The sequence below is a fragment of the Erithacus rubecula genome (genome assembly GCF_903797595.1).
Source record: "Erithacus rubecula genome assembly, chromosome: 24".
Lineage (NCBI taxonomy): Eukaryota > Metazoa > Chordata > Aves > Passeriformes > Muscicapidae > Erithacus > Erithacus rubecula.
In genome coordinates, this window is record NC_136676.1 from 1,768,097 (window position 1) to 1,789,920 (window position 21,824).

The following is a 21,824-nucleotide window of genomic DNA, read 5'->3' on the forward strand; positions in this document are numbered from 1 at the left end:
CTCTACCCCTCTACCCCTCTATCCCTCTATCCCTCTATCCCTGCATCCCTGCATCCCTGTATCCCTCTATCCCTGTATCCCTGTATCCCTGTCCAGGCTGTCCCTCAAGGTCGTTCTCCAGGGTGCATTTTCCTGGTGTTCGGGGCTGTAGGATGGATGCTCTGAGGTCCTGTGGCTGTTTGTTCCTGGCTAGAGCCAGGGAATGTTGTAGCAGAGCTCCTCAGCTGGGGATGGAACTGGGAATGCTGGTACACCTGGAATGGGTTGGCAGGGATCTGTGCTGAGCAGGGGTGGTGGGATGGGGGGCAGCTCCCCAGTCTCCCACAGCCCAGCCTGAGCCTCCCCTGGCTCCTGAGGTGCAAAGTCATTTTCTGCACCAAACCCTATTTTTGCTGCTCGTGGGGTCCCCCCAAGCTCCCTCCTCATTCCTCCTTCCCAGCACCCGCTGCCAATCTGGGACCAAACCTGTTGCTATGGAAACTGGTTATGGATGCTGAGGATGCTGCCAGGGTCTCATCCTGATCCTGCCTTTTGCCTTTCCTTACCCTGCAGCTCAGGGATGGTGCTTTAGCCTGGGATGAGGCTGGGATCTGCCTCACCCAGAGAATCCCAGGAGGTTGTTCATTGTGGGGGTTAAATCCAGCTATAAAATGTTCTACCCCTGTGCATTGTCACATCCAGTGGGAATAACCCAAGGGCAGCTTTCCTAAGGCAGTTCCTCCAGACCCAGCCATCTCTTGTGGTTTTCCACCCCTCTGAGGATGCTGTAGGATGTTGTGACTGGGACTGGATTGCACCCAGGTGGGAACTGAGTCTCATCCCAGCTCCAGCAGCACCCTCCAATGTGGTGTCCTGGAAAAATGCTTCACCCCACCCTGGGCACACCCTGCTCTGTGTTGGCTTCCCTTGTCTGTGACCCGTGGGAATTGGTGCTTCATGTTTAAAACGATGCTAAGATGAGAAAATACTAATTAATTAGAGCTAGTTGGAAAATCCCAAGTGCTTCCTTGACGTGGCATCAGCAAGAACCTCCTCTCTGTGTGTGTTTCCCCCTCCAAAAATATATATATTTAAAAAACCACTTTAAATACTTCAATGGTCCCTGGGCCTGGCTTTTGTGGGATACTGGAATGCCCAGCTCTTGTGAAACCATCAGGAATTTGGGGGGCTTGAAGGGGCTGCTGCAGGCTGAGCCCCACCACGTGTGTCTTAGTCACAGAGTATTTATTTATATTTGAGCATGTTTGGAGCAAAAATGGGAAACAGGAGCTGTGGGGGGGGGACACAAACAGGCTGCACAGGCTGCCTGGGCTGAGTCAGAGCTGGATCAGCCCCATCTCCACACCCGTGACTCACCGCCGGGTATTTCAGAGTCTTGTGTCACATGGTCTGTTTGGGGATTTATTTTTGTAGTTTGGTTCTTTTCCTTTATTTTCTTTTATTTCCCCCCATCCCTAGAAGGGGCTGATGCTTTGAGTTGTGCACACCAAGGGCTCTGAGATGTTCCCTTTTGCCCAAAAAGGGTGAGCAGGGTGGGATGCCTGTAAAGGAAAGGGTTCGTGCTGGTGTCACATTTATATCTGCAAAAATTATAGATATATTATTGTATGTATTATATAATGCTTTATGTATTACATAATATTATATGGCCTTATATAATATAATACTATATATATTAATAATGGAGGTGTTGTAGCATGGAGGGGAGCCCAAATTCCTCTGGTTTTCTTCATATTCCTTCATGTTCCTGGTGTTGCACCACCAGCACGAATTTACCAGGGCAATTGCTACCAGGCAACTCCTGCTGAAACTCAGGGGAGGAATTGTCTTGGAAAAATCCGTGGCAGGGAATCTTCTTCCAAAGCCAGTGAGGCTGGGAACTGGGGCAGCCCTGAGAAGGCAGTGGCCATTCTCACCTGCCCACCAAGGGTCTGAAAATCCCCAAATGTGAGGCAGCACAGACACCCCAACCTCCCAAAAAAATACAATGTCCCTCCCAAACACTGACCATTTCTCTGGGAGGGCTTTGGCCAGGTTGCAGAGCCTGGTGCTGTTCTCAGGTTTGGGTTTTATCTGAGCATCTGCTGCTGCATTTATCTCCGGCTGGAACTTCTCTTTTTTTTCTTTTTTTTTTTGGGTGAGGTGTCTCCCACTTGTTATTGTCATGCAACAGTTTGACACCTGGAGCGGTGTGTAAATGAAGATGTCTGATGTTTCCCTCCTAAGTGTTTAGAATATCCTAGAAAATTTTAACTCCAGGCTAAATGGAAATGAGGAGCCTGGGGAGACAGGCAGCTCCACTCCCAGGCTCCCCGAGGCAGCAGCAGCAGCAGAGATTTGGGGATTTTCTTGCAGAATATTCCCAAGGTAAGGAATGCCACGTCATGGGAGTGTCTTCTCGACCCTCTATAAAATTCCTGGTGAGCCCAGGAAGGATGCTGCATGTTGGGCAGCATTTCCCTGTCCTCTGGAGATGTTTAGCTTGGGCTAGGACACACAAAATTCCAGCCAGAGCTCAGCACAAGTCTGAGCAGCTGAGTGGCTCGACCAGATTTGGGGGAAGTGCCCCTGTTCCCTGTAGGGTCCTGGTGTGGGGATGTCCCTGGGGACACCAACAGAGCTCAGGGACAGTCCTTCTCTGCCCTGCCTTTCCCCAGTTTTGCTGCTCTGTGGATTTCCCCGTTTTAAATTTTTGGGTGCCAACATGTGTCCAATGTCCTGCCTGAATAAAGCAGCTGGGAGCACAGAGCCCCAGTGGCCTCTAGTGGCTGTGGGACAAAGATCCCAGGGAAGGGGGACCCACAGCCCCCCAAATCCCCCTGAAGAAGCAACACTGGGGGTCCATCCCATCAGAAGCCTCTCTTGCCATGGAGAAACACAAAGGTAAATCCCTCAAAAATTCTCCAAGGCCATGACTGGTGGGGGAGCATCCAGCAGGATGCTGCTGCCTCCCAAATCCCTCTTGGCAAGCCCCATTCCCTGGCAGGCATGGATGGAGATTTTTTTGGGCAGCTTCTGGGTTTTTCTCATTAAAAAGCAGGGAAAAAAGTCAGGTTTTAAGGAGGGTGAAATTTCTTTCATGTCTTTTTCAGGTTTTCATTTTTCTAAGGCTTATTTTCTGTTACATGCCACAATACACAACATAAACCCCAACGGTGAAAACAGTTGAGCAAAGAGATCAAAAAGGGTTTGATACTGTTCAAATTACTGTTTTTGTGTCTTCTCCACCAAAGGTCACTAAAGCTGCTTCCTTCTGAGTAATTGTGATTTTTTCAGCAAGAGAAGATGGAAGAACTGACCCATTTTATTCCCTAAACCCATGGCATTCAGGGGCAGGATGGAGCATCCCCTTCTGCAGTCCATGCTGTCCCTCCTCTCTCCCCCCCATGATAAATAAATTACTTTAGGAGTGCTGGCCTAGTTTAACATGCCCTAGTTTTGATGGAGGAGGGGAAAGAAAAAAAAAAAAAAAAAAGAGAATATTTATTTTGGGCAGTTGCTTCATGGGTGTCCTTTTGGGAAGAGCTTTGGGGGACTCACCCACTTCCTCTGCTCTGCTTTGCCCTGACTGCAGCACACTACCCTCAATTTTGGTTTCTTTTTCTGACTTACTGCCTCGGTGATGCAGGAAATGAGTGGTGGGGATGCTGATGCAGCCCCAAAATCGTTGTGCATCACTCTGAGCTCCTCAGGACTGGATTCATGCTGGGGGGGCTTCCAGGGGCTGATGCCTTAAAGCCTGTGGAAAATGAGCAGCTTCAAAGTGAATGAAGATCCACCCTGGATCTGGGTGTAAATGGTCAGAGTTGGCTTTGCTGCAGGAGCAGCTGTGCTAGCACCTTCCCCCCATGCCAAAATCCCTGGGAAAATGAGATTAAACCGTGTGGCTGGGCATGGCAGTGGGATTTCACAAGTGCTCTGGGTGTCACTGGGACCTTTGCATCCCGCTGGTCCCTCCCTCACCCCGCTCTTCCAAAGGTGCCAAGTTTCCTCCGGTAAATAAACCTGCAAGTGGCTCTTTTCTATACATTTTATTTTTTTCCTCCTTTTTTTTTTTTTTTTTTTTCCCACCCCTGCCAAAACAAGCAGCCCATATGGGCAGGGTTGGGTGGGGATTTTTGCAGTTTCCATGGGGATTTGGCTCCGGAGCCGCTGGGTGCTGGCTCCTGGGGTTTGGTTCGTTTTTTTTTTTTTATTTTTATTTTTTTCCCCTCTGATCCCTGTAACCGGAGCGTGGTGGTGGCACCAGGCTCCCTTCCCGGCTCCGGCATCTCCCAGCCAAGGTCACCGGGGAGACCGTAGGCAGCCGCCGCCTGCGTTGGGCCATCTGTTAAATAATGTATGCAATAAACTCCTGCCCCGGGGCCAGCTTAATCCTTAAATCCTCCTTCAGAACAGCATCTCCCGCCCGTGCGGGATGCCCGCCTTGGTCTCTTGGGCGCATCTTTCCCCTCCACCCCCGGTGGATCCCCCTCTCCTCGCCCCTCCATCCCGCACCTCCCGCTCGCCAGCTCGCCGGGCTCTCCTGCTCCATTATTTATGTGCCGTGCATGAAAGATGCATATAAAAGAGCGGTTTATAATTTAGCAGAATCTCCTCTTCTTTCAGCCTCCCTTCCCCCTCTAGCTCAGGCTTTCTCTGGTTCATTGCTGGCCTCTCCCGGGCATCCCGGTGGGTTTTGGGGGGATCCCGGGGCTGTGCCTGCTCCACATCCTCGGAGCACCCACAGATGGGTCTGGCTTTCAGCGTGGTTTAAGCGCTCAGAGGTCTTTTGATGTATGGAATAAAGTGGGAAATTTGGTTGGGCAGACTCATAGATCAGGTTTTTGCTCAAAAAAAAAAAAGAGGCTTTTTGGTAAAATTAATTAACCCAGTGCTGCATGCAGCCCATGGTTTGTGTTTAATGAGCTCCCAAGCGCCGTGTCCTCAGCACATGTGGGATGCTCTGCTCCTCTCTGGCTGTGTCTGCTCTCCCAGAGCCCTGGGCTCACCCCCAGATGCTGACTGGGGCAAAACCCATTAATTTGAGAGAAAAAAACTCCATTCTGGGAGCACCTCGTGCTTGGGAGGTGCAGCAGATCCCCCAGCACAGAAAATCCTGGGGCCAAAAATGTGTGTGCTGAGTCCAACCCACCCAGCCACGACCTCAGAGCTGAACTTGCTGGGGAAAAAATGAAAATAATTGGGGATTTTTTCAAGGGATCAGTTTAGCAAAGCTCTTCATCATATCCTGGATGTGGGAGAGCCTGTGTTGGTTAAAAATGGAGCAATAAATAGCAAAGGTGGTGGGGAGGGGAACGTTGTGCAGCCTCCACACCCCAAAAATGGGATCCCAGCTCCATGTGCCACCCCAAATTTACCCATCTGCCCCCTACATCATCCTTTACAAATCCCAGCTCAGCAGCATTCTGCTTTTATTGCAATATATTATTTTCTTTGCAATAAAATCCCACCCCTGGACCTGTTTGCCATCCGTGATTAGATTCTTGTTCCCCAGGCACGAAGGTTGGCTCGTGCCCTCGCTGGTGTGGGCAGAAGGGATAATGGCCTTTTTTAACCAGGATTTGGGTTTTTTTGGGGGAAGGAAGGCAATACTAGAATGAAAATGCCCATTTTCCACAGCTTTTCCCATCAATGAAAGGGAAGCCACCTTTTATTTCCCATCCACTACAGTCACTCCCAGGACCCAAGGTTGAATTATTCCATTTAATTTGTGCCCCTGAAGCATTTTCCTATCAAACTAAAAAAAATCCCACAAATAAATACAAATTACAATTAGTTATTCAGCATGAACAGGGGTCTGTAACAGAGAGTGGGGAGGCTTTCCTTGGTTATTTTGGGATTATTTGGGTGGACAGGGGGGGATGCTCACGGCGCTGGGCCCTGGCAGCCCACGGGAAAACACGGCAGATCCGCATTTATAATTTTTTTTTCCGTTTTGTTTCATTTTCCTTTTTATTCGGACATTGCAGAAATAGCCCTGTGTAGTGGATAAAAGTGCAACATACACAATATTTAAGAAAAGGAGGAAAGAAAAACCTGCCTTGAGGTCTGTCAGTCAATGCAAACAGAAACAAGAACCAAGCCCGGGCGCCAGAGGCGCTTTTTTGTTCCCCCACCCATTTTTTTTTTCCCCTTTTGTTTTTATGCACATCATGCAAAATAGTTAAAAAGAAAGATTAGAAAAGAGAAGTCAGAGAAAACCCCACGAGAGATCGACCGAGCCCTAGAAAGAGCAGAAAGCTCCAAGTGCTGCTCGTCTCGGGGAGGGAATCGCTGCCCTCCAGCATCTCCAAGTGTTTGGCACTCTTGTGATTACATTAAATAATTTCTTTTATAGATATGTTTTAATACAGTCTATTAAAGAGAGAAAACTGCCACAATATAAGGAAAAAAAGAAAAAAAAAACCAAGATCACCCACACTACAGACTGCATGGTAGTTAGAAAAGCTGAGCACCCCCCCCCCGCCCCCCTGTACATATAAAATCTGTCCCTTTGCTCACAGCAACCAAGAAGTACAAGCTTTAAAAAATAAACCAGCAATTCTTCCTTCAGGCCTTTCCTTTATAAAAGTTTTGGTTTTCCCCCTCGAGAACCTTAAAACGTGACTAAAATTAAATATATATATATGTCTATTTTATATAATTTCCCAACATCCAAAGACATCAACATAAAATTAAAAAAAAGAAACTCATACAGAAGGGGATAGCGTGGTACATCCAAGTGCACGGATTCATTTTTGCAAGATTAAATAATGTAAACAAGGTGCCCGCTGGGAACAACCCTGGCCGGAGGGAGACCCCAGGGGCTGCTCCCCCCCATCTCCCGCTGCCCCCTTTCCTCTTACCCCCCGATCTAGCGCGGCACAAGGTTCATCAGCCCGACAAAAGCCATCCCGACTAATTCAGAGCCGCGGCGTGACTCCTCCGTCCATTCCTCGGGGCGAGGGCTTTGAAGCGGGTGACTATTTTCCCGATTACATATATATCTCTATATTTTAATTTATTATCATTTTTGGAATTCGTGGCTGGGCTGTGCTCGCTCGCCGCCCTCCCCTCCGCGCGTTCCGGAGGGCAGGACGTGCGGGATGCGGACGCTGCTGGGCATTCCCGGCGCTCGGGCGGTCGCTGCGGTGTTTTGGGGTTATTTTGTGCCGATCACCCGTGCCATTGTAAACCGACCCCACCCCGGGCTTCAGCCCAGCGTCCCCAGGGAGGCTTTAAACACCGGGAGGGGCCTTTTCGGAGAGGTTTTGCAGCACATCATCAATTCTATCGTCTTCAATAACCACTAGAAAGCAGAAAGAAACAGAAGCGCGATGAATTTTCTGTCGCCGTGCTCCCCTCGCCCAAGGTGACCCTAGAGGGTGTTGGAGGGGTCCCACATCCCTGGTGAGGCTGCTGGCGAAGCGACACGGAGCCCGACCCGCCGCAGGGTACCTGGAGCACCGTGCCCCGTCCCCAGGGAGCGTCCCCAGCATCGCACCGGCACCGGCGCCCTGTCCCTGGGGACACCTGGCAAACGGTATGTCCCCAGGGAAGGTCCCCTCACCTCTATGCCCTGCGGATGGTCCCCAGGGAATGATGCCCTGTCCCTGTGGAAGGTTCCTGCCGCCCTGTACCCGACTAAGTGCTCAGGGAACAATGTCCTGTCCCCAGGGAAGGTCCCGGCTACCCAACACCCTGGTGACAGTCCTTGGGACGTGATGCCTGACACCCTGCAGCGAGTCTGGTGCATCATGCCCCGTCCCTGGGGACGGTTCTCGGTGCCCTGCATCCCCGAAAGGTGCTTGATGCCCCATCCCTGGGGAAGATCCACGGAACACGATGCCGAGCATCCCTCAGAGAGCCCGGTGCACCATACCCTGTCCCCGGGGGCGGTCCCCAGTGCCCTGCATCCCTGGAGAAGGTCCTCGGGACGCGGTGCCCGACATCCTCAGGGAGCCCGGTTACCATGCCCCGTCCCTGAGGATGCTCCCCGGTGCTCCGCATCCCCGGGAAGACCCCCGGCACACGATACCCAACACCCGCGGGATACCCGCTGCATCCCACCGCATCCCGGGGACCGTGCAGCTCCCTGCGCGCCCCGCTCCTTCCAGCACCCACCTCTCTTGCTGCGGCCGATCTGTCCCAGCTTGGGCGGCCGCTTGCCCTGCCCGCCGGCCAGCAGCCCGTCGCCGCCGCGGAGGCGAACGGGGAAGGGCAGCTGCCCCACGGCCGCGTCCCCCGCCAGCTGCCCCTCGCCGTAGGGCGGCCCCTCCGACATGGGGGCGGCAGGGGGGGACCCGCCGCCGCCGCCGCCCCCCGACAGCCTCCCGGGGCGCGGGGCCCGCGGGCCCGGGGCAGCGGCGCAGCGGGCGCGGGGCGGCCGCCCCGTCACATCCCGGCCCGGCCGGCGCTGCTCGCGGTCCGCGGCTGCGGCGGCGGCTCCGGCGGCGGCGGCGATAGAGGAGCGGGAGGCGGGACCGGGCGGGGCGGGGCGGGACCGGCTCGGCCCCCGCGGCACCGGCGGCGGCACCGCCCCGGCGGGCTGGTCCCGCACCCCGGGGATCCCCGGGACTGCTCCGCCGCCTGCCCCGCAGCGTCCCCGGGGAGCGCGGAGCATCCTCAGGGAGCCCGGAGCTGTCCCGGGGCATCCTCGGGGTGTTCACTGCATCCCTGGAGATCCCAGAGCCGCTTAGCAAACACCCTGCGGAGCCCGGAGCTGCCCCGCTTCATCCTCATTATTCCCCAGCCTGCCCCTCAGCATCCCTGGGGAGTCCGGAGCTGCCCTACAAGGACCCTCGGGGAGATTAGGCGGCCCCACGGCGCTTCTGGGGAGCCCAGACCACCTCACAGACACGTTTAGGGGTTCAGAGCGGGCCCCCAGCCACTCCTGGGAGGTCTGGAACGAACCCCTCCACATGCCTGGGGAGCTCAGCCCTGTTCCAGGAGCACGGGGCACGGCCCAGCAGGAATGAGTCATCCTGGGACCTCTGGCACTTTTGGCACACTCTTGGGGGGCTGCAGCGTGGGGGGGGCTGGGTGTGCTTGGCTGTGGGCCGCCAGGACCTGTCCCTGCACGAGGTTTTCGTGGGGCACTGCAGGAGGATTTGGGAGTCACTCTGAGCTTTCCATGGGTTTTTCTATGGAGAGCTGCCACAACAGTGTGGGTCATCGAGGCTATTGCCTGGCAAGGTGAGTGATGGGAAGGTTTGGGATAACATTTTGGGACAGACCACAGCTATTTTGGGGTGTTCAGGCATCTGTGGTGCATCTCCCACAAAGTGGGAGGACGGGAGGACCGTAGCAGCAGCAGCAGCAGCAGCAGCGAGCCTGTTTGTGTAAGGCTGAGTGACAGGATTTCTCTGGAATCAGGAGCCTGGCTCATTTTGGGGTTGAGCAGAATGGGGGCACAGAAAGGACGGGGTGCCTGGAGGTGCCAGGGCTGGGGTGTGCTGTCCTGGGGCTGCTTCCATCTCCATCTCGTTTGCTGAAATCCTCAGCCCCCAGAGCTGCTCAAGCCTCTCCCCCTCTCCCCTGCACCCCCACCCGCCCCCGAGCTGGCAGCTCCTTACATAAGGTTGCGGCTACGCCCGAGATATCACAGGCAAAGCTTGGAAACAGGAGGCGAAGGGTAACGGGAAAGCACAGCCCCTCCAAGGCGTATTTTTAGGCTTTGCCTGATGCTCCATTCCTGGGCAAAACGCCAAGGCTCGAGGCCATGTCCTGCTCTGGTCTGAGGGGATTGACCTCCTTGCTGTCCCCAGTGAGGGGACGAGGTTTTTTGGGGTGGTTGGTCCCCTGGAGAGGAGGATGACCTCTTCCAGCAGATGGGATTCTGTCGTTCCCATCTGGATTGTGGGTTTTTGGCTGCAGTGTGGCTTTTTGAGCTGTGTTCTGGCTGTTCCCTCTGGAATTCTGTTTCGAGGGCTACCTCACCCTGCAGGCAGCCACCGCCATCTACAGCCGGTGGGATGCGGCCCTTCCCCGGCACCGGGATCACCAGGGACCCCTCCTCCTCCTCCTCCTCCTCCTCCTCCTCCTCCTCCTCCAAACCCGCCGTGGCTTTGTGCCTCACGGCCAAAATGGTCTTCGGACACCGCCCGGCTGCTCTGGTTAATGTTTAATGAGGAAACAACCCACCATTTTCACTGTTGAATTCAGGGGGTTTTAAATGCCAGTCGACGGGAATGTTTCTTTTTTAAATGTGCCTGGGGGATGTGAATGGCTGAACAGGGGTGCCCAGAGGCTGTCTCAGTCCTGGAGTTTTCAACTGCCCCTACCTCATTCCCCAGGAATGTTTCTCTAATTGTCCTCCCCATCACGTTGTTAATTGCAGCATCACTTTGGGTCCATCAACCCTCTTGGGTGTATATGGGATTAATGGTAAAATGGGGGTGTCAGGGAAGGGAATTTTCCTTTTTTGTGTCAGTTTGGGGAGTTTGGCACCACCTGTGTCATTAGGGGACAGTGGTGATTGTCATGTCCAGTGCAGGGGAAACAGGTTCCCCCCTCAGCCAACCTCCATCATGGCTTGGGATGATCCAGGCTTAGTGTCCACCTCAGGGAGGACAAATCTCACCACTCCTGTGGAATATTAGACACAGAGACACTTTTCATCCTATTTTATTACTTCACACTCCATTTGCTATCCCAAGCCAAGCCAGGCCAAGAGCACAGCCATCAGCCACAGCATTCTCACATTCCCATCTTTATATCCTGGTGTGACAAAGCCATTTTGGGGGGATCACAGAATTACCTGTGTTCACACACCCTGCTATGAGCTCTGACAGCCCCTCCTGCTCCGTTAGGCCTTGCAGCCCTCTGGCAGCCTCACAGGAATTCTACAGCCTCTCAGAACGCTTAATACACTTTATTTTTGTTTTCCCACATTTTTAGCAGCTGGGTAAGGGGCTGCAGGCTCGGTAAGCATGACACGAGCCCTGAGAGTCCAAACCATAACAGAAGAGCTTCAGCATCTCACCCTTTGCAAGGAATCATCTCTCTCAAAAACACCTCCAGAGCACAGCGTGAGCAAGCTGCAGAGTCACCTTTTCAGACTCAGCTTTGCTCCCCTGCTGAAGCACTCACTCCCCCAAAATCCACCACCCAAGCAGCGAGGTGAAAAAACCCCTTTGCCAGTGGCAGCTTTAAATCCCCAATCTCCCCCCGGAGAATCACAAACCATTAACTATTGTACAAAGGAACCATCCTGGTGATGCCCTGCCTGCAGATTGGGCACCTTTTGGGCTCGGGCAGAGCCTGGTAGCACTCGTGGCAGGAGCAGACGTGGCCACACTCCAGGAAGACGCAGGACCTGGTGCTGCTCAAGCAGACCACGCAGGCGTTTTTGAGAATCTCTCCGCCCTCGGCGCTGGCCAGGCGCTCCTGGGCCTGCCGGAACTCCTGCTGCAGCTGCCGCAGGCGCTGCCGCTCGCGGTGCTGCCGGTACTGCCTGCGCAGCAGCAGCAGCAGCACGGTGCAGCTGGCAAAGCCGAAAATCACCGTCAGCACTTTCCAAAACCGCACGGCAGATTCCTGTTTCTGCAGCAAGGAGTCGAAATCCAAGGAGCTCAGGTAGTAGGGCATGCCCTGCTTCGGGGGCTGCAGCTTGATGGTGGCGTTGTCCAGGACCAGCTCTCCCACCCCCGTCAGGGCCGTGCCCACCTTCAGCATCTGCTCTGTCTCCTGGATGCCCTTGGGCCGCTCCCCGCTGATGTAGTGGCCGATGACGTCCGTGAAGGACTGGACAGAGGGGTGGAATTTCTCATACACCGTCTCCAGGCTGAGCTCAGTGGCCTCCAGAGGCTTCATCACCCGCACAGTGACCCCGGCGCTGTCCTCAGCAGGGGCCAGGTCAAACGGGGTGGTGTTGGTTCTCTGGTGGATGATCTTCTCGTAGTCATTCCTGGGGAGGGACAAGGGGGGAAGTGAACTGCCTTCCCCGATGGGAAACACAGCCTAGGATGGATCTGCTGGTTTTGAGGACTCTCAGTGGAGTTTCTTTGATGGGGGTCTCTGGAGAACACTTTTCCCCTCATGGTACTATCCAGGTGTGCATTAGGCCACTACACCCTCACCTCAGTGTTCCACAAGTAGTGGGGGATTCCCCCATCCCCATCTACTTCCTCCTCACCTGCTGTGGCATTCCCAGCTGTGGCCATTACAGGCCCAGGGAGAATGTTAAAGAATTTTTCCAGTCTAGCTTTCTCAGCCTCAGCTAGGATTTTTCTCAAGCTAGAGGCTCTTTCTCTACAGTAAACATAAGAGAAAGAATCATAACAAAAGATAAACACCTGCTGGATCTGTAAGAAAGCCTGGGACAAGAGGTGTCTCCTTGTCTAACCAATTAATTGTCTGTATTTTGTTTTTCATGAATTGTCTTATCTAAAGCAATAGCTTCCTTCAACAAACAGCTCTTTCTTGTTCTTTCTTACACCATGCAAGAGAGTGCCATGTTACTGTGTCCTTCCAAAACTCAGTAACCCCTATACAGTAACACCCAGCTGTCAAAACCATCCCCTGAGGAGAAGCACCAGGTGTCACACATCCCAATTGGATAAGTGTTACCAAATGCTTATCAAACAGCATCACTGGGCTCTGTTACAGCAGTTCTGGGTCCCCTGGGTGTGGGGATCACCCGAATCCAACTAATTTCTGCTCTGGAAGTGAAGTTTTATTGGAAACGCCACCCTCTGGCCACCTCTGTAACAAGGTGGGGCTGAGCAATGTTCAACCTGTGTTGGGTTACTTGATGTGCTCTTCTCCTCCAGCCCCTCTGTGAAAGCCCTAAAATCAGCCAAACATGCCCTGTTATGGCAGCTGTCACTGTGGGGCTACTTTGGGATGCAGCTCTGAGGCACTCTGGCCATGCCTGATGCCATTTCAGGGTGTCAGACCCCAGGGGCAGCAGAGGTGTCTGAGGGTACCAGGCACATACCAGAGGTGGGTGGTTCTGTTCCACACCATCTTGTGCTCCTGCAGTGTCAGCCTCTGCACCACACCCTTGCAGTTCTCCACAAACTGACTGCTCAGGGTCTCCTTCACCGAGCGCACCACACCTGCAACGGGAGAGCTTGGGGGAGGAGCTCATCAAACAAGACCATGGGGAATGGCTTCATACTGACAGGTTTTGATGGGCTGCTGGGAAGAAATCCTCCCCTGTGAGGGTGGGGAGGTGCTGGCACAAGTTCCCAGAGCAGCTGTGGCTGCCCCTGGATCCCTGGAAGTGCCCAAGGCCAGGTTGGACAGGGCTTAGAGCACCTGGGACAGTGGAAAATGTCCCTGCCATGGCAGGGGGTGGAAATGGATGAGCTTTAAGGTCTCTTTCAACCAAAACTATTCTAGAAAAGGGTTAAAAAGTGGTTAAAAGGGTTGTCAGGACCTGATGGGCACAGAAGGAGGAGCTGGGGATGAAATCCCCCAGTGAGGAGCAGCTGTGGGGTGGGATGTGCCCCTCACCCCCGTTTGGGGCACTGCTTTGGGTCCTGTTTGAAAGGAATTCAGGGATCTATCTCTATAAAGAAACTGTGGGTCTGCTGGTAGATAAAACTAGATACTGAGAGATAAAAGAAACAATGGGAAGAATCATAAATTCTGTATGAATTCCACTGACTAGCACAAGGAAGAGGAAAGGGGGGTGGGGTTGTACATTAGAAGGGGTTTTTAGGTATCAGGTGTTCTGGGAAGTCTGTACCTCTCAAGTATCTCAGCCAATGGGGAAAGAGAGAGGGAAATGTGGGCGGGAAATGAGGATAAAAAGGAGGCTGCGTCCTCTAGCAATCTGAGAAACTCCATGTGAAATGCCCGCGACCTCTTCCTTTATTCGAATAAAGCTACAGGACTCCTCTGCCTCCTTTCTGGACGCAAAGCTCCGGTGTTTGCGGATTAACCTTCCTGACCCTACCTTCTATGACCGCATAGGGCACGCATCGCCCGGGCATCTCCAGCAGCAGGGCCCGCAGGTCCCCGTCCAGCCGCACCTTCCTGGCGCCCTGCGGGGAGCGAACAGAGGCCGCGGCTCAGCCGGCGCGACCAGGCCGCGCCTCGGGGAGCGGGCCCATGCATTCCCCCGCCGCACCCCCCGCACGCACCTGGAGCCCGCGGGCCACGCGAGCCTTCTGCCGGTACACGGAGTAGAGCAGGGCGGTGATGGCGGTGCTGGCGGTCAGGAGCACGGCCTGTACGGCCGAGGGCCGCCCGCCGCCCTCCATGGCCGCCAGGCCTGCGTTGCCACGGCAACCGCGCGGCGCGCCGGCGCGTGGTGATGACGTCACGCGGGCGCTCTGGCAGCCGCAGCGCCGCCATCGAGACGGGGAGTCCGCCAAGGCCGGGCGGGGGGACGCCGCAAAGCCGTGTTGGGGTGCGGGGCTAACACACGGTGCACCCCCACAGAGGCTGCGGCCCCGCGGAGCTTTAGGGGGATCAACTCCATCCCGGCGAGCTCGGGGGGGCGGGACAGGTCGCAGCCTCCCCACCCCTTTACACCCCGCCTCCACCCTGGGGTCTTGGGGAAGACAAACTCCCAATGTCCTGCCTGAATACTGAATAAATAGCTGGGAGTACAGAGCCTCAGTGGCCTCTAGTGGCTGTGGGGCAAAGGTCCCAGGGAAGGGAGATCCAAAGCCCCCCAAAGAAGCAACATAAGAAGCCTCATCAGTATCTGAGGGGATATTAGCCCAAATCCCAGTCATCCCTTAGCATCTTGTCAGCTGGCCCCAAATCCTAATGCCCCCGAGTGTGGGAGGGAAATATCCCCCTTATCCCCCCTTCCACCTTGGGGGTGAGGGGGCAACCCAAATTTCAGCCTTCTGCTAAGTTTGGGGGAGCAGGTGTCAGACCAAAGCATGGGGATATCTCCCCACATCCCAGCCCTATAGCCCCCTGGGGAAGGGGTTCTGACCCCTCCCTGGGCTGTGGGGCAGCAGCAGCACATGTCCCCTCCACTGCGAGGGCTCAGCCTCAGGATGCAGCCCCCAGCCCCATTTTGCAGGGTCCTCTACCCCTGCCCCACAAAGGGCCATGGCAGGGTAGCAGGGACACAAGATCCCCCCCACCCCCAGCCCCAAGCATCTCCTTACCATCGCTTATTCTGGGAAAGCAGCAAAAGGGGAAGAAAAAAAATAGCAATTTTTCGTAAATTATTGATCTTCAGGTCCTTGGTGCTAATTTGGAGTGTGGCAGGGGGGTGCTCTCCAGTTCTGCTCTCCAGTGGGGTCCAAGGGGCCAGACCCCCATCACTGCTCCCCTAGAGTGGGCGGCAGAGCTCTATATTTAAAAAATCAAGTTGCCATGACTACGCAGAGCAGCTCTCCCAGCCCTCGGTGCTGCAGGAAAGCAGTATGGACCCCGCAGCCCCCCCATCCTTGGCTCGCCTTGCCTTTTGGGGGGTAAACACAGCACAAACCCCCCAAACTGCCTCATGCCGAGCTGAACTCCATCATCCGCCAGGGTCGGGCCGAGACACAGGCGCCGTCACACCGCAGAAAACACACATTCATTTTATTGATGCGGCCGCTGAGGAGGAGGCACAGGTTCGTGTGCAGGGCTGGGGGGGTCCCTGGGGTGCAAACCCACCCCCACCGTGGTTCTTCCTGCACACGGAGGCGCTGCCTTGTCCAGATGGCCGCCCGAGGAGGGTCCGGCAGCGGGCTGGGCTGCAGGGCGGGCAGCGGGGCCCTCAGCACACGGGCGGCCGGGGCCCGCGCAGGCTGCAGCCCCTCATGTCGCTGGCCAGCCGCAGCACGGCCGCTCGCCCGGGGTCCCCCGGGGGCGCCCCGCCGCCCAAGGCCTCCTCCTCCTCCTCCTCCAGGATGGAGCTGAGGCGAGGGGCGCAGCGGGCGCGCTCGGCCGGCGGGCGGTAGGGACACTTGGCGTTGAGCAGCCTGCGCAGCGGCACCAGCGGCACGATGGCGTCGCCCAGCAGCTGCTGCTGCACGTGGCGGAAATCGCTCTGTCTCTTGAGGCGCTTGAACTCGTTGAAGGCCGAGGCCGAGGTCTGGTAGAGCAGCAGGGCCATGGCGCGCGCCTTGTCGGCCTTGGACACCAGCACGGCGTGGCAGCGCAGCACCACCGCCTTGTTCTTCACCTGGTGCCGGTACACCCAGGCGAACACCTTGGGGTGCCGGCGGTCGGCGGCGCAGTAGGTGATGCGGTGCAGCAGGTACGCGTGGCCCGGCCGGCGGGCCCCCTTCTCGCAGGGCGTCATGCGGATGCCGTGAGGGCCCAGCGTCAGCTTCATCTTGGCCCCGCCGGCGCCCGCCTCGCTCTTGGCCCAGATCTTGCCCACCGCCTCCTCGGTGCAGCCCTCGCCCTTGGCGTGCAGGGTGACGGCGTTGCCCAGGTACCGCACCGTGTACGTCGGGTCCTCCTTGTTGAGCTCCACTTTCTGCCGCTTGCCGCGGAAGACGCTGCCCAGGCGCTCCAGCGGGCACTCGGGCAGCAGGTCCGGGCAGGAGCGGAGGAAGCCGGCCAGCAGCGCCGCGTAGCTCAGCCCCGGCCCCAGGCTCTTGCCTTTGCACTTACGTTCATTTTCCACCAGCACGAACTTGCTCCGGCGCCAGGGCAGCATCTCGGCTCCGCTCCGCTAATCCGCAAGCAGCGGGACCACCCCCCCCTCCCCACGCCGGTTCGGGGGTGTCCCCGCGCCCCCCGCGCAGGGGGTGAAGCCGCTACCCCGGCGGCGGGACGCGGCCGCCGTACCCGGTCCGGCTGCCCACGGAGGATGCGGAGCCGCCGCGTTCCGGGTGCCGCCTGCGCCTGATGCTGCGGGAGCGACGGCGGCGGCGGCTGCGGGAACGCGGCTCTCCGTGGGCTGCTCCACCTCCCCGAGCACGCGGGGAGCCGCCGGTGAACGGCCCCCGCCGGTGAACGGCGGTGAACGACCCCTCCGGTGAACGGCCCCACCGGTGAACGGCGGTGAGCGACCCCTCCGGTGAACGGCACCCTCCGGTGAACGGCACCCTCCGATGAACGACCTCCTCCGGTGAACGACCCACGCCGGTGAACGGCGGCGAACGGCCCCAGCGGTGAACGACCCCCACCGGTGAACGGCACCCTCCGGTGAACGGCGGTGAACGACTCCCACCGGTGAACGGCCCCTCCGATGAACGACCCCCGCCGGTGAACGACCCCGTCAGTGAATGGCCCCTCCGGTGAACGGCACCCGCCGGTGAACGGCCCCCCCAGTTCCGTGTGTGCCCCCTCCGTGCCCCAGCAGGAAGAGGAAACTGGGGGGAAAATCAAGCCCCTTATCCCCATGCATCAACCAGACCCTCAGTGCCGAATCCTGCCGGTGTGAGGGGTAATTCTCTAATTTCCCACCCGGGGGAAACGGGGGGGAGATGATTTTGGGAGGGTCAGATGATGGATTCTAACATTGGAACAACAAAAAGGTGGATTTTTTTATTCCCCCCAAATCGGTACATTGCACAAGGATGTGTGCCAGGATTTGCAGATCCTGCAGGTTTGCTGGCATTTTTTCCTCCAAACCTCCCATTTGCCTCTGTTATTTCCAAGCAAGTCAGACCATGCTTCTCCTCTCCTTTTGGGCTGAGCTGTCTTTTAACCTGTTGCTTTTATCTCTGGCCAAGGCCCTAGGACAGCTTCTCTCCAGGAGAAATGGAATGTTATTTCCTCATGGCACAGCTCAGGGGGGATTTCTGGGCAGTACTGAGGTTTCAGCCCTGCAGTGGAGTCTGAGGCTGCTCAGCATTCAGCGCCTTTGGCTCAAACCATGATTTCCTTTTTTTTTTTTTTTTTTTACCATCTGGATCCAAAGTAGGGAGACCCCCGGGCTTGGGGGTGCTCTGTTCGCCTTGGGATTGAAAAATTGGGAAGGAAAAAGGGGTAAAATAACACCACATGCTCCCACTTTTAGAATATTTGGGGAAGAAAACCAGGGTGGGGTGTTGCAGGGAACAGGAAGCCATTTCCCAGCAGCTTCCCAGATTTTCTGCAGTTTGAGTGAAGCAAATACAACCTTAAAATAGCAGCTTCACAGGCAGACAGCACCAGCCCCACTCTCACTGCCACGGCCTTGACAGCCTCATAGGTTTTTGCAGCCAAAATAATAAAAAATGCATGAATTTGTCTGTTTTTCATATTTTCTGATGCAAACATAGGCTGTGTGGCTTGCTCCTGATGCAAGGATGGTTTTGGGGAGATGGCAATTAGGGAATTAGTGCTAATGAGGAAGATTTCTATCCATGCTAACTGCTATCTTTCATAATTTCTATTCCTGCCCTCATTGACTGAGGTGAGGGCTGTATTTACTTGCTTGGTATTCAATTGAGAGGGCAGGAGTGAACCCACACTGAAAGCTTCTTTATTTACACATCCCACAAGTTGCCCTAGGACTGGTTTTCCTTTTTTCTCCCAGATTTTGGTGGGGGGGCAAAGGAGACTCTGCACCACATTTTATATAGGGGAAAACACTGAAAAATGAAAAAAAATGAGTTGTGGGCTGTTCCAGGGTTGGCAATCCCTCCTCTCACTCACTTCCCTGGCAAGCAGTGAGCTGCCATTGCTGGGTTCCAGAGGGAACAAGCATCCTCATGGTCTGTGGGAGATGAGTTTCCTGGTAACCCCTTGGACAATACAGATCTCAGCACCCCAGCTTTGGTTTCTTGGGGTGTCTGTGGTGATCCTACTGTCCCATGCTCTGTTTCAGTTCCCAGAGTTTCAGCCCCATCAGGAGTCACTCCCAGCCTGTTGTGGCTCCTCAGCAGCGACCCAGCAGCAAGATTTGCTGGGAAAACCAGCAGGTGAAATCCAAAACTTCCCCAAATCCAACAAATGGGATAAAAATCCCAGTGATAAATCTCTGGGGGCTGTGAAACCCATCCTTGCAGCTAGAAAATGGGGCAGGAAGCTCCTTGGGCAAGGGGAAAAATAGAGAAATCTTTAATTAAAAAGCAATTTGATGATCACCCAGGAGCCCTTTGCCTTGTGTGGGCTGATTCCCGTGGAGGCACCAGCCAAACTGAATTTGGGCTACAGCATGAGGGCATCTCAAAAAAGGCTTTTGACCACCTGTGTCTTCAGCCAGTTTCCCCTGCTGCCTGTAGTTAGAAGACCTGGGAAAATGTGATATATAAGATATTATTTTTTTGTGCTTTCCATCATAGTAATTTATTTCTTTTGATCTCAGTGATCAGGAACTGTTGTCCCTTCCCCCCTCAGGAATGATTTAATGACATTTTCCTGTGGAGCCACAGAACCAGTTTTGAACTGAGGAGGAAAAAAAAGCCTCTGGGACAGGGGTGGAAAAATGCTCTGCCGGGACGGAGAAAGGAGGAAGTAAATAATGAAAACAGGAGAAATTGGAAAAAAAGAAACAGCAGGCAGGGAGAAGATGTGGGAATCGCTGAGCACGATGCTTTGGGGGCCAGGGCTGTCCCTGAGGATGCTTCCCGGGGCAGAGCTGCGTGCCGGGGCGTTATCCCGCCGTTCCGGCCAGCCTGTTTTCCAGGCGAGGAAATATTTAACCGCGGCGTCAGCGGGCAGGGCAGGCGGGTGCAGGAATGGAGGGAGGCGGGCAGCAGCCGGTCCCCGGTGTCCCCTCGGGCCAGCCCCAGGGTGACCATCTCCAGCTGCTGCTGCGCCGCAGCCGGGAGGCCAAAAAATGCGCTTATTGTCCCTACAGCCGGTTCCCGGTGGGAGCCGCGCTGCTCACCAGCGGCGGGCAGATCTTCTCGGGTAAGATGGGGACCTGAGACCACCCCCCCCCGGGGATTTTGGGGAGCCCCCAGCAAGCTTTGGGTCATGTGTGAGGGTGTAGCGGGGTCATGCCGGGGTGCTGGTGGTGCGTGTCCTCCCCCGCTGCCTCTTGGCAGCCGCCATCCCGGACCAAGCCAAAGATCACAGCAGATGGGAAAATAAATAGGGGAAGCGGGAGAAGTGGCTTTTCTTCGTGAATTCCCTGAGAAATGAGCTGGTGGGGTTTGGCGTGGCTGATGCCGGGGTTGTCCCTGCAGGGTGCAACGTGGAGAACGCCTGCCACAGCCTGGGGGTGTGTGCGGAGCGCACGGCCATCCAAAAAGCCATCTCCGAGGGGCACACCAGCTTCAAAGCCATGGCCATCGCCAGGTGAGGGTGCTCCGAGAGCTGCACTGCTGAGGGGTGGGATGGGGAACCGGCAGGAGAATCCCTGCTGCTCCTCAGGGACTGCTGCTGTGGCAGCAACCCCGTCTTTTGGGGAGGGAAATAAAGTTTTTGCACGGTGGTTTTGGAGGAACTGGGGGGCAAATCTGTTGTGGCTCTGTATTTATTGGGGCGTGAAGGTCTTCTGCTGGTGTTCTTCCCTCCCCTGACCTCAGGACTGAGCTCTGTGCCCTTCTCCTTTGGCAGTGACATGGGAGACCAGTTCATCACGCCCTGTGGTGCCTGCAGACAAGTGATGAGAGAGGTGACAGCTCGTGTGGGGCTCCATGGTTCATCCCCTGACCCCAGACAGCATCCCCTGACCCCAGGCATCTCCCCCTAAAACACCAAGGAGGCTGCAATCCCCCACCCTCAGTCCCAGGGCTGGCTGCAGGCTCCTCAAATTGTGTTATCTGCTGGGAAAGGGGTATTCCAACCCTGAGTGGGTGTTCAGTGGGAATCCACCAGCTTACCCTCCCCAGGGGGGTTTATTCCTCCAGGTGCAAGGTTTCGCCCTCGAGTCCTTGCTCTGGTTCTGGCAAGCCTGAAAATGGGGGTTTTCCTGTAAAAGCTGAGCTTCCCACAGATCCTTTCCAGCTCTGTGTCCCTCTTCTACAAGAATTCCAGCACCAACAGCCCATTTTTGGGTTGCTAATATTTAATGGGTTATGGGGCTTTGCTTGAGGGTCAGGTTCAGCAGGTTCAGAGGTACCAGAGCTCATGCTGGTGGGGTAAAAACACAGGGTCTAAGCCCAAAATATCCTCTGGGGGAGGAAATGCTTGTAAGCCAACCCAAAATACATGCACTAGAAGGGGATGCTCCCTGTGAACCTGAAAAAAATGGGGTATATGAGTAATTTGGGGAAGAAATGCAGATTCTTCCCTTCTTCTCCCTCATTATGCTTGTTTCTCCTGTTCTCCTCCAGTTTGGCACAGACTGGGATGTCTACCTGACCAAAGCAGATGGCACTTACATTGTCAAGAGGCTGGAGGAGCTGCTGCCACTCTCCTTTGGCCCTGAGGACCTGAAGAGGGTCTGAGCAGCGTGGCCACCACCAGCCTTGGCCCTTAAGCACAGGGAACAATGGTTTTCCCCAATTTCCTCAGCCTGTGAGCAACTTTTTGGGAACAACACAGGGAGAAATGTGTTTGATACTGTTAAGTTGCCTGTTCCTCTGGTTGATCTTCTGATTCAGTGTTGATTCGCAGACTGCAGCTCCACCTTGCCCCAAGGAAATGGAAAAGTCAAATGATAGAAATTCCCTGTTATTAAGTAGCAAAAGCATCCAGACATCCCTGTAGGCAAGGGAGGGCATGGGTTTGATGCACAGCTCAAACAGGCTTTGGTACAGAAACCACTCCTGAATAATGCAAAATCATTGCTTGGGAAAGTACTGGATCCTTCAGCTCTGAAGAGAAGTGAAAGCAAGAAGGAAAAGGTCCACCAACCCCAGAAGTAATTAGTAATTAGTGAGCCAGTCCAGATTAGGTGGATTGTTGGAACAGGATGTTTATCACACTGAGCGTGTCCTTTGCTCGTTTCTCCCCAGCTTGTTTTCCTTGCTTTTATTCTGTCTGGGGTGAAGAAGAGGGCAAGGTGTTTTTGGGAACTTCTGGGGGTTTTGTGCCTCCAGGGTAATGCCACTTGTTGATCAATATTATATTGATTTATAATACAATGATAAATTAATTCATTACAT

At 55.2% G+C, this 21,824-nt stretch overlaps 4 protein-coding genes across 5 annotated transcripts; 1 reads left to right on the forward strand and 3 right to left on the reverse strand.

The window, feature by feature from the left end:
• Window positions 1-5,917: 5,917 nt before the first annotated feature.
• On the reverse strand, window positions 5,918-8,458 carry CAMK2N1 (calcium/calmodulin dependent protein kinase II inhibitor 1). 2 transcript variants are annotated; one of them, XR_013776768.1, is made up of 3 exons: window positions 8,107-8,458; window positions 6,849-7,291; window positions 5,918-5,980 (listed from the first exon to the last, which is right to left on the reverse strand). XR_013776768.1 is itself a non-coding variant. In XM_079326100.1 (2 exons), exons 1-2 carry the CDS (start codon window positions 8,264-8,266, stop codon window positions 7,221-7,223), a joined length of 231 nt encoding a protein of 76 aa, XP_079182226.1. In that variant the 5' UTR covers window positions 8,267-8,458; the 3' UTR covers window positions 5,918-7,220. The 2 variants fall into 2 exon arrangements, 1 of the variants encoding a protein (XP_079182226.1); XM_079326100.1 differs by having other exon boundaries at window positions 5,918-7,291.
• Window positions 8,459-10,592: 2,134 nt separating this feature from the next.
• MUL1 (mitochondrial E3 ubiquitin protein ligase 1) lies at window positions 10,593-14,239 on the reverse strand. The gene is made up of 4 exons (XM_079326088.1): window positions 14,076-14,239; window positions 13,889-13,976; window positions 12,923-13,043; window positions 10,593-11,890 (listed from the first exon to the last, which is right to left on the reverse strand). Exons 1-4 carry the CDS (start codon window positions 14,193-14,195, stop codon window positions 11,170-11,172), a joined length of 1,050 nt encoding a protein of 349 aa, XP_079182214.1. The 5' UTR covers window positions 14,196-14,239; the 3' UTR covers window positions 10,593-11,169.
• A 1,307-nt stretch (window positions 14,240-15,546) lies between these two features.
• FAM43B (family with sequence similarity 43 member B) lies at window positions 15,547-16,893 on the reverse strand. Its single transcript, XM_079326363.1, has one exon. The coding sequence runs from the start codon at window positions 16,550-16,552 to the stop codon at window positions 15,662-15,664; it is 891 nt and encodes a 296-aa protein (XP_079182489.1). The 5' UTR covers window positions 16,553-16,893; the 3' UTR covers window positions 15,547-15,661.
• Window positions 16,894-19,403: 2,510 nt separating this feature from the next.
• CDA (cytidine deaminase) lies at window positions 19,404-21,821 on the forward strand. The gene is made up of 4 exons (XM_079326099.1): window positions 19,404-19,680; window positions 19,959-20,070; window positions 20,332-20,389; window positions 21,051-21,821. Exons 1-4 carry the CDS (start codon window positions 19,506-19,508, stop codon window positions 21,162-21,164), a joined length of 459 nt encoding a protein of 152 aa, XP_079182225.1. The 5' UTR covers window positions 19,404-19,505; the 3' UTR covers window positions 21,165-21,821.
• The last annotated feature ends 3 nt before the right edge of the window (window positions 21,822-21,824 follow it).